This window comes from Saccostrea cucullata, unplaced genomic scaffold, assembly GCF_032062105.1.
Source record: "Saccostrea cucullata isolate Sc308-1 unplaced genomic scaffold, CSIRO_AGI_Scuc_v1 ctg8566, whole genome shotgun sequence".
Taxonomy (NCBI): domain Eukaryota; kingdom Metazoa; phylum Mollusca; class Bivalvia; order Ostreida; family Ostreidae; genus Saccostrea; species Saccostrea cuccullata.
The window spans coordinates 32,320-44,424 of record NW_026932987.1 but is presented as its reverse complement, the minus strand read 5'-3'; the positions used below and the strand labels follow the sequence as shown (position 1 = coordinate 44,424).

The 12,105-nt window shown below is 31.5% G+C and overlaps 1 protein-coding gene across 1 annotated transcript; it reads left to right on the top strand.

The window, feature by feature from the left end:
* Positions 1-3,358: 3,358 nt before the first annotated feature.
* Positions 3,359-10,418, top strand: LOC134236802 (uncharacterized). The gene is made up of 6 exons (XM_062718941.1): positions 3,359-3,535; positions 4,503-4,573; positions 6,574-6,784; positions 7,166-7,243; positions 7,369-7,455; positions 9,834-10,418. Exons 1-6 carry the CDS (start codon positions 3,437-3,439, stop codon positions 10,401-10,403), a joined length of 1,116 nt encoding a protein of 371 aa, XP_062574925.1. The 5' UTR covers positions 3,359-3,436; the 3' UTR covers positions 10,404-10,418.
* Positions 10,419-12,105: the final 1,687 nt, after the last annotated feature.

Sequence of the window (12,105 nt, the reverse complement as noted above, 5' to 3'; positions counted from 1 at the left end):
TTCTTTGTATTTGGGAAGAGGAAAAATGTACATTACTTTTAGTTTTACAGCTGTGTTGCTCAACATGCTCAATGCCGTTATATTGATTGAGAATATATTATGTATGGCTTTGGTTATTATACTATAGATTTTTCTTCAGTTATTCATTTAGCTTGAAAAACTGAAGAGTCCCAATTATTATGAAATTGTAATAGGACTACATATTAAAATAGGCCTGTTGTAACCTGCCAGCGAAATATATATTTACAAAAAATGTCTTTACCACATGCCGTGCTATTTATTGAGTAAATTAGATTTATATTTTGTTATGTACATGACTTTAATAGACCATATAGATAATGTCTTACCAAACAAAAACAGTTCTTAAAGCAAAATTTGGAAAATTCAATGGTTATTCAGACCTTATATGTTCTTGATCACAGCTGTCGAGAGATTCTACACGCCTGATGCATTATTGCTGATATATATTTGTTTATATAAAGAATTTATTCTCTTCAGAGAAGTGGACAGGTTTTAGCCTACATCCACAGGCGAAAGCCTGTCCACTTCTTTAAACAGGTCCAGCACAATGTCTTGATTAAGCCATATAGCTTTATAAAGCTATATAGCTTTATTAAGCTAGTTAAAATAGCTTAATAAAGCTATTTATATGCAGTTTTTAACAAAAACGTTTTTATTGAGAAATAAACAAAAAGTCGCAAGTATTTGACTATTCATATATGTACTTTGGGCTTTCAAAAAAACAACCTAAATCATAGAAAGTTCTAACATTGCTGTTGTTGAATACTTTTAAGCAGAAGATGAATTTCCATTGTTTGGGTAACTGTACTAGGGGAAAGTGTCCTATTGAGTGCGGTGAGGCGTGGATAAGTATGATTGCTTCTCATTGTGTTGAACTGTTACCAATCAATTATCTTGTGACCTCCTTTATAATTTCATTCAAGAAATAACTGTGTGGTCACTCATCAATAGCCCCCAAACTTTTAAAAATTTGAGTACAAAGTCTCTCACGGAGACACAATTTGGTGAGTGATTTTTACATGCATTGTATTCAAAAGAGTTCAAAGTTTAATATTTCCACTGCACCAAGGTGCAACTTTTAGCGCATGCTGAAAAAATAAAACATTTGAGAAAAAATTGTGATAAAATAGCTTAATTAAGCTATTCCGAATAGCTTAATTAAGCTATATAGCTAAATCAAGCTATATAGCTTAATCAAGACATTGTGCCGGACCTGTTAAAGAGAATAAAGAATCGAGTTGACAATTAACCAAAAAATATTTGCCTTCAATGCATACTTTTGTTTTCACTGTCATCATTTAATTGTTATAAATAATTTAACAATTTATGCATGGTCACGGTGTATTATTTATCTAATGATTATGTGATGAGTAAATTCTGTCCAAGATAGTTTAGTCCGCACATATTTATGTCAATTTTAACATAAAATTCAAAGCCGTGTTTTATTCATATTCAAAATTCCTACCTTCCAATAAATGTAACTATAAAAATTATTGCAAAAGAAACAATTTTTAGTTTATAAATTCTCTATTAAATTTACCTTTTTCCACGTGTGGAATGAAAATCAAAACATGATAGATTTTAGACAAGTCGTACAACGAATAAATTACACGAAGTTCTAAAATCAAGTCGTTCCTTGATACATATTCCATCCATTGAATAGTTTTGTTTTTCCATATGGAATCCATTATGACATATAAAGGTGGTATAGAAGAATTATTTATGAAAGAAAACGAGAAACAAATCTACAAAGAGTCTCTGGCAGTTAGAATTAAATACCATTAAGTCCAGAGTGAATCAGTTGTCAAGATCGAGCATGCCTTGGTCATGAAGTTGGTGGCTATTCCTGCAGATATGTACCTGACATCAGTGATAGAAGGACTAGAGGCAGCTACACGTACCGTCTACCACACACCCGGATTGATGCACATCGATATTTCTTCTTTCCGAGGACAATGCTAGACTGGAACCACTTATCACCTGTAGTTGCCTCAGCACCAACGTACGTTCGAGTCCTTCCGGAGTCCGGACACAGCTGGACTCATATACGAGGTGCCAGCTACCCACAAACACCAACTAAGGGTACCAGTTTTAAACTTTTTATTGTACACAGTGCCCTGATCGGGTTTTTAACCTTGTCCGTCGCGTGTCACAACCCAAGTACAACGCTAGATAGCTAGAGTAAACTCGTATGGAAGAAGAAGAAGGAGAAGAAGAAGTCGGTGAGAAGGATAGGGGGACAGGCCCTAGTCATCTGTGCCTTTTCTGTGGGTAGAGAAAAAAGGCCACATCTGTAGTAGCAGTGACCTATATACTAGTATATAGGTCCCTGGTAGTAGGGATATTTGTATTAAAAGAAAACAATATACTAGTACTATTTCACGACACCCCATCAACTTGCTGTGGAATCGAATTTAGGATCCCTCTAACATATATATTTGGGGTGCTCCGTCTTACCATTGGCAGAGATGACCCAGGCTGGAGTAAAAGCAGAACGTACATTGGGGCTAAAAATTAACAGTGAAGAATAAGTATACTAGTTATATTAATATGTATTATAAGTATTATATATTATATTATTATATTATATATTATAAGTATACTACTCGTAAATACTCATTAGATATTTTAATTAAAATAGTGTACTTTATAAAAGTATTTTAGATGTATTAAATTACATGTAATTGTACGAATTTGAATTCTTCAATCAAAGCAGTTAACATTTCCTTTGATTATCAAATATTTAAAATCTATGTTATAGTGTAGTTAAATTAATAAATAGACAAAATACAACAAACAGTTATAACAACAAAAAAAAAATCGAAAAAATTTGTATTGTATTCTTCCTTTTACCCAATTTTACCATTTCTCAACATGTATTAAATCAATCATAATCACTTTGGTGAAAAATAAATGATCGTTACAAAAAAAAAAAAAAAAAAAAAAAAAAAAAAGACAATAAAATTTAAATGGAATTCAGGGACATTTTTTTAAATCAAAAAATTGATTTGTGATTTATTTTAAAATCCAAACAATTATGAAAATTTAGTATATTGCACGGCTTTTGGTGCCTGGAAACATACATTTCTTTTCCACTCTCTTAGCCTAATAATAGATATTTATCAAATAAATCTCGCTCTATGAGGATGGGTTTCAATATTTTTATTATCATTATTTTTTTAGAAAACAAATCATCTTAAAACTAAACTACATAGAAATGTATTTGGATTTATATTTTTTTTTTCTTAATCGGTTGTATAGACCCCCCCCCCTTCTTCCGAATCCGTTTGGAAAAATTGGATCCGCACTCACTTAGGTGTCGGTTTAAATTCTAAAATTGTGTCCGAGTTGTCGATAAGCATTGCATTTTCCCGGGGATTTAATACTGTGCAAATCGAAAGTAAAAAATAATAATATGGGGACACTAAAGCAGGCATTAGACCAATTTAATCAACCTAATGTACATTCAGAGGATAAATTGACACAAATAACAACGCTTATCACACAAATACTGGTAAGTATATATACATTTTGTTAACTTGTTAACCTAGTTAGGGTTCCTAGCAAACAGGTGCGAAATCCTGATTGTAGGGGTAACCAGGAAGCTTAAACTGTTAAAGTAATGGCAAAATGTTATTTATTTTGTGCTGGTTAAAAGCGATGGTCGCTGAATTAGTTATGTTATAAAGACATAAAAGGTACTGGAAAATACATCATTGAATTAATTATGTTTTGGATATAAAACAAATACATGATTTTTACTCGGAACTTATGTTAATGTATATGTAAAAATCACCCCTGTTTGTGTGTCTTTCTCAACAATCGCACAACTCTTTTCTCTCGTCTGTACCACAGTTATATTGAATTATTGTATTTCGTACACGCACACTACACATGTATATCATTAATCATTATATACAATTTGTACTTTCTCTTTGTCCCATGAGGACCCTTAATTGGTCAAAAAATTAAATTGAATTAAATTAATTCAAAGACATAAAAAGGAAACATACGTATATATATGAACATGTATTTCATGAATACACGTAAGCCGGTGTAACGACGACGGAACTCTTCTCCATTGAGTCGTTTTAATATAATACAATGTACTTAATTGAAAGAGGGGGTGGGGTGAAAACGAAACATCGACTTCTCATAAGAGAAAAGTTTGGGGCAAAATCATCAAAGACAATTTCACCTATATGCAAGATGTTACACTTGATTGTTTCAAAGTGAAATATGCTTGATTCGTATATAATAATACGGATATATATTTTTCAACTACACCCTTTAACATGATGTTTATATAAAGAGAGGAACAAATGAAATTGTTAGAACTTGATTTCAGTTCATTTAAATTCAATAAAAATGTTTAAAAAATAAATAAGGTAATGCAGATATACTCAAACTATAGTGCATAGCATCAAGAATGATTTTTTTAATTGGTCAATTTTATTTTTATCATTTTTTCTGAACATAAGGACAGAGAAAACGAAGAAGTTCGACAGAAAATAGAACAGGAAGATTCACACGTGAAAAAAGTACAGGAAAGGTTTGAAAAGTTTATCATTCAGCTACTTATAAATAGTTTTTATCCATAATTAATAATGCTTTATGCAATTCCAACTATATTCTTTGCCATACATATTCAGACAGTATATGCATTTACTCCATTCATGTAATTAAACATCCTTTACCACCTGAGCCCTCCATCTTATACATATGAGATTAATACAGGACACAGAAACAAAACGTTTTGTTATACCCTTATAAATAGCTTTCTATATATCTATTACTAAGAAAAAGTCCAACTTAAGAAATTACAGCAGTCTAACCATTTCAATGTTGACTGGCCTGCCGGTCCAACATAAGAATTGTTAGACCGCAACGTCACTGCTATGTCACAAGTAATTAATCATCGTTCGAAATCGGCGACACGAAAATAGCCGAGGTTAAGAGCTGCAAGAGTTGTTGCTACCAGCAAGGTAAGGAAGAAGGGAAGAATGTGTTTTGTGATAAATAATTTTTGTGATATGACACAAATATAGTTAATTTTGTTCTATATTTACTGATTAAAGGTACTTGGACACAGATTTGAAATCAATATTTTTTCTATAATATTACGACATATATATTTTAATAGCATTTCACACAAAAATTAATTCAAAATCTTATTTCATTTGAAAGTTATTAAAACTTCATATTTTTTGGCGGGTTTGATTGACACATCCTTGCACTTTCACAAATTTTAACCTTATTCTTAATCCTTAAGAAAAGTGGCAATCTTGTTGTGTATTAATGAGAAATATTAAAACTTTTATCCAGAAAATAGTTTTATTCCGAGTACAAATGTTAGAAAGCAAAACTCCATCACAATTAAGTATCGTCATTCCGAACTAAGGGTTGCTTACAGAGTTTAGCAATCGAGCACACTTGTGTTATGTACACAGTTTTTGTAAACGGGGCTCAAGTTCTGTTATTGTTTATATTTACAATTCACCGGGTGCGTTCAATCGTCACAGTCTGCTTACTACAACTGCAAGGACTGACAATATATTGTGTGTTTGTTTTGCTTTTGAACATGTCTACTCTGAATTTTCTGGATTAAAGTATCAATATTTTTCATTTATACACAACGAGATTGCCAATTTTCATAAGGATTAAGAATAAAATTAATTTGTGAAAGTGCTAGGATGTGTCAATCAAACCCGCCAAAAAATTTGAATTTTTAATATCTTTTATATGAAATAAGATTTTGAATAAAATTTTGTGTGAAATGCTATTAAAATATACAAGTCGTAATATTACAGAGAAAATAACTTCAAATCTGCATGTGTCCAAGTACCTTTGAGCTATAATATTCCATGTATAAAAGTAATTGATAATACAGTGTGTATTAATTAAATCTTGAGAGAAGGGTATCACAAACCAGTTTTAGACTGGGATTCGGGCAACATATGATTTGTTGGACCTGAAGGTGAAAATGTTGCCCTTAAGGGCAACATTTTCACCTTCAGGTCCAACAAATGGCCTGCGGCCTCGGGCATTATTTTCACCTTCAGGTCGAACAAATCATATGTTGCCCTCATACCCAGTCAATAACCGTATAATAATGTTGTACTGCTCTTCGATATTTTATATATTTACCTTAAAAAGTCATAACATATCACTGTTTTGAAATTACAAATAAATTTTTAAAAAATACCTGTTAAACTCCTTTAGAAAGAATATGCGTCTTTTATAAAAATTACTTCATGTTAAATATGGTCTATTTCATTTTATGTGTAATTATTTATATAAATTTCATCAAAATGTATTTTTGTATAGAAAAATTGTAATAAAAATGCGATACATTGCGAATATACTTATTTTTCTTCACTCATCATTAATACTAAATATATTTTTTCTTCATTGCGTGCATACGATTAGGTTAAATGCTACATACTTTAATTATTATCATACATGTAAGGACAATATATTTTTTTAAAAGTACATTTGAAGCTTTTTTTTTTATTCCGATGACTAATGCGATTTTTTTCAACATGACGTTAGATTGAAGAATCTGCAAAATAATACAAACAACACTGGACCAGGTAACGTCGTTCCAACAGATGGCAGCACCGGAGATAAACTCTGGAAAGAGTTTGACCTCAGAAGAGGCGCAGTAGTGGGCGAGTTACAACCAAAACATGAAAATACTAAGACGCCAGACACTGCCATTATCCCTGAAGAAGAGTCCAACTACCTCAGACACATCGCTGATGTAATTTTATATTCCGAAACTTGATTTAAATTTCTTTTTCTTGATCATAATAAAGTAAAAAAAAAATAGCTAAAATTAAATATTTGTAATTAATATCTATTTGATTTTAAAATTAAAAAAAAAAAACAAAACAATAATTACTGTTGAATAATAGAACTGTAAATGGAATTTTTTTTTATGAGAAAATATGGCATCATTTTTTTTTAACAAGAAAAATATACATGTACATGTATCATGGAAATAAGATCAGTAATCAAGCTTAAAAGTTCATTAACCAAACGAATCAGAAGCAGAGGAGACATGGACCTCTAAAACATGAGAAATTTTAATTTGAATTTTCCCAAGTAAAGAAATGTCAGTAACGTGGATTTTGTTTTTCAGACGGCATTCAACTTCTGTTGCAAAGAATATGACAAGCAACAGAAAGAATTGGGTAAAGCACTGAGCTATTGTCCAGAGGTAAGTAAACTATTTTATCATCTTAGTTTTATATTAGGTTTTTTTTTTCTCCGTACATTGAAATCCATTGAAAAACACAGGAAAAAACCCAACAAAACATACAGTGTATATTTATCTTTGGGCAGGCGAACAATTTACCCAAAGACCAGACCGAAGCAGCAAGAGTTTTTCAGGAGGAATTGGATTCTGATGTTACACAGTACTTAGTTCAGGTAACGGGTTTTTTTTATTGTCTATAAAATAATTGATTTATAGACTTTTTAAAGATACATGTAACAATATCTTTGATTGTCTGAACACTATATCGTATTTACGTCAGTGTATCTATACCGGTGTCATATAGTGAGACTTCCGCCATAGTGAGACTTCCCCCCCCCCCCCCGGAAGTCTGACTATATAGTGAGTCTTCCCCCTGGGGGGGGATATGGGTATATAGTGAGACTTCCCCCCATACTGTCCATAGTAAGTCTTCCCCCTTCGGTTTTCGGTTTGGAGTTTAAATACATTGACATAATTAAATATTTATTGTATGCTTTAGGGACCTTTTAACTTTTATAAATTTTATGAAGTATTTTTAGGATTTGTATTTCATTTTGAAATTAAATTTGCGTCATATAAATGAAATTACATCACTATAAAATCAAATAAGATGGATTTGAGTTCTAATACACTTTAAATCAAATTCTGACTGTCATGCATACTAGTATTTTGCAAAGGCACTGGATGCATGGATTGGGCTTAGCCCCCTCCTTTTTTTGTTTAAATTTATGACCGGAAAAATTGCATGAAAATGTGTGCATCCCCTGCTCATCACACCCATACATCAATTCATACAATTATTTTTTTCATTTTGGTCGTGTTTTAAAAATTATTTATTGAAAGATATTTTATTAAACTGGGTCTGGACGATTGGATGTTTGAATACACGTATAAAAAATACGTAAAATTAAAAATATATATATACTGCATTGCAATTGTCACTTATTTGACTAAACTATTTTGCACTAAAGTCGGAGATGGCTAATTGTCAACTTTAGTGTGTAGATCTGTTTTGTCGCATATTAAACATGTATATTTTAGTCATTCCTATATTGTATTTTTTGTAAATTTTAAATTCCTCAGTTAGGTTAAATAAAATTACGTATATGATCTGAAATATATGTGTTTAATAAAAATAAATCTAAGCGCCTCTGATCCTGAGTTAAATAATATATATTTCAAGAAAATCGGTGAACTATTACTTTTCCAATATTTTTTGTTGTCAATTAAACGGTTTTATCTGCTTATATTTAATATATTAAGTTGTAATAATTTTAAAGTTTGTTTTATAAAATGCGTGCATACTGGTTTTCGTCAACTGGAGAAAAACGACCACGGCGCTCAAATCACTGACTCTCTCGTGATTTCAGCAAATTGAATCATGATCAGTTACGGACCTTTCATAAAAACCTGAGATTTATGTGCTGTAGTGTAAATTTTTGTCGAACCACTGATCTATGAAGTCAAAAGTAGATTTAAACTTTAAGTACATGAAACTTTCGATAAATATAGTTAGGAACTAAGAAAATCATAATTGAGATTTGGAATGCTTGTTTTATTTTTCACATTCGAGCACAATTATTTTATTTCTCGCATAGTCTTAAAGTACTATAATTTTTTTATTTTCGCTACATTTTTTTTTATTAAATCGGTTGAACCATATCTAATGTGTAAATAGCTAATGTTTGTACACAAACAGAAAAACAAACAAACAAAACTATGCTATCAATTTTTTTTATTCAAATGCTGAAAACAATCAGAACATTTCATATAAGTGACTGTGAACTAATAAAATTATTCGTTATCAATACATGTAAAGGAAAGGGTATACATATTATATATATATTATATCATCTCAATGTACATGCATATGTTATAATGGATATCAAACAGTTAAAACGATATTCAAACTGTTCATGCATATAAAATAAATATATAAATACATGTATATATATGGAAGATAATTTTGTCATAAATTAACATTGTTAGAATTTTTCAAAATAATAAAACAATGTTCCAGAAACTATAATAGGAGGGGGAAGTCTCGCTATGAATGGGGGAAGGCTGGCTATAAAGTGAGCCTTCCCCCCCGAAGAACGGCTATATAGTGAAACTTCCGTGGGGGAAGTCTCACTATATAGCCATTCTTCCGGGGGGAAGGCTCACTATATAGCCAGCCTTCCGGGGGAAAGACTCGCTATATAGTGAGCCTTCCGGGGGAAGCCTCACTATGGAGAAAGTCTCACTATACGACACCGGCATTTTTTTTGTTTCTATCAGAGATTGCAATTGTTAATGATTTTATTTACTAAGCATTTACACTATTTCATCATTTTTTTTCTAATAACCCTCTTTTTTATGCTCCTTTCTTTAACATTAAAATACTACCACAAGAAATTAGCAAGACTCAGCTGGCATTAAACATGTTAAATGAAAATATATGCCTAAAATAGATGATTAAGATTATCTGTGTTGTATATATTCTACTAAAACACGTTTGAACGACATGTAGGCACTATTTATTTTAAAATTATTCACTATTTTTTCCCAGAAGTTTCCCAGAAAGGGAAAGATTGTGATTCAAGAAAATGAGAGAATAGAACAGTATTTAAAAGCCTGTGTCGATGTATGTTGGTATGTACAAATACGACATAAGGGGGCCGAGTTCATCTGGGATATCCAGAGAAAGCCGACAGATGAGTTTTTCAGACGTATAGGGTACTGCAAGAAAAGTGATTCATGTAAACGGCGAGTGAGTAGACCAGCCCTTTACCTGGATAGTCGGGTACTGAATAAAGGTATATATTCCTGCGTGTCTTGTTCTTCCGGTAGTTATGATCCAGGAGAAAAACAGACAACAGCAGAGAGGAGAGGAAGCACACCTCAAGCATCTTCTGACAGTGGTGTAATTGTTCATCAGGGGAAATCTGTGGAAAATACGAAAGTAAACAAAACAGACAGTAAAAGAGATAGTCACTATAAGAAAGGATCTCCTAAAGACAGGAAATCAACTCCAGAACAGAAAAAAAACCCAGCTAACAACGATCAAGCTAACTACAAGGAAAAGAAGGGAAAAGACAGTGCTGAGATGGAAAAAATCAAAAAAAGTATGGATTTCTAACCGTATTATTTAAAAATGGATCCACTTTAATCTCTGCTATCATAAAAGTTTTATATACTTGGAAACAATGCTGTCACATTGTTCAAACAGTTGTTATAAATAATTGATACTATTTGTCCATATATTGTTGTGGAAAATTTTCAAAAATATAATTATTGAGACAGGCTTAATAATACTGATCGCAGAAATTTTCGTAGGTTGATTGAAAAAATGTTTATCAAAATTGTTATAATCGACATTTAATTTTTTTTTCATATTAAAAAAATTAATGTAAATTATTCATCATGATGTAGGAAGTAATAAAGATTACTAGTATTAGGGTCTTACTCTTGATATTAATTTTTTTTTCCAGGTATCCGTCAATGTCATAAAGTAAAAAAAAAATTAACCATAGGTGTGAAAGAGGCTTTTGCGTGCACGTATCATAAATTTTGTAATTTTTTAGGGGAGGGAGATAAATATTTAGATATCTTAATCCTAGCTGCAGATCTGTAGAGTTATGATTTTATATACACTGTATTTGTCTTTGACCATATTAAACGCTACAGATCCCGTAATGCAAAAAAGTACAACTTAATTTTTTCAAATTATATATAATTTGCACCTATAGAATTGAAATATTCTACTGTTCTTTATTATTCAAACATGCTTATATTCTAGTTAGTTGCTATCACCCATTTGTTCTTTTAATCTTTGTATGCAATTGTAAATTAATGATCGAGAGATTAAAAAAACTAATTGATCGACTGTTTCTTGGATATTTTTACCGGTGCTTATTGGGAGTTGATTATATCAACGATCCTAAGTCAGTGGGCCAAGACAGGAAGTGCAACTGACAAACAACCACCAAGGAAAATGAGCATTCCGAATAAGGAAATATTTCCCCATTAATCTTACTACCCGGTATAAAGAAATTATAATTCTTGACAATAATTCACAATCACTCTGTATTCAACTTTAGTCTATCATTTTAATTTCCTCTTAAGCATCTTTTACCTTAATGATCATACCGATTTTGATATGCATTCATAAATTGTGCATGTATTCTAATTTTAAGACAGGAAATTCCCTCCTTACAAAGCGTCTGCAGTATGATGAGAAAACATGATGGTATTCTGATGGTTATTAACAAAACAGAAAAAGTTTTGATACAATATATTTAGACAATAAAACAATGGGCTTAGTAATCAAATGTACTATAAAACTTAAAGTCAAATTGGAATACAGAGAACAAAACTTCATGTCTAGCTGTTTGTTTACGAATACTTGTGTATGTGTGTACCTGACTCAGGCTGATTGATAACTCAGCGGGCATTGATCTCCCCGATGCTCCAGAAGTGACCTACTGTATGGATCAATGTAACTTCTCGCCTTTTACTTTTGTGTCGCAATGACAGTAAATGAAAGTATACACAGGATGATTTTTATATACGTAATATATGAAGCTTGCTAATTTCTTTTGTTTATGGAAAGTTGTACAGTCATAAAGTATATAGTGAAAGTCAGTCTGCGTGATAAGATGACTGTTTGACTAAGCAAGATAAAGAGTTGAAACAGATTATTGCAAATTGTTGGCACATTGAGTATTTTAAGGACGTGGATGGATGTTGAGATATCCAATTTCCCTTTAACACAAATCTGTGTAATACTAGCATGACTAGTGCATACACATTTTGGGAAAAAAGACCAAATTCACACATAT

Excerpts from the sequence above, each read along its gene's own strand:
- LOC134236802 (XM_062718941.1), top strand. The coding sequence starts at position 3,437 with ATGGGGACACTAAAGCAGGCATTAGACCAATTTAATCAACCTAATGTA. Across the intron at positions 7,244-7,368 it reads CACTGAGCTATTGTCCAGAG|GCGAACAATTTACCCAAAGA; the intron begins GTAAGTAAACTA and ends ATCTTTGGGCAG. Across the intron at positions 7,456-9,833 it reads TTACACAGTACTTAGTTCAG|AAGTTTCCCAGAAAGGGAAA; the intron begins GTAACGGGTTTT and ends ATTTTTTCCCAG.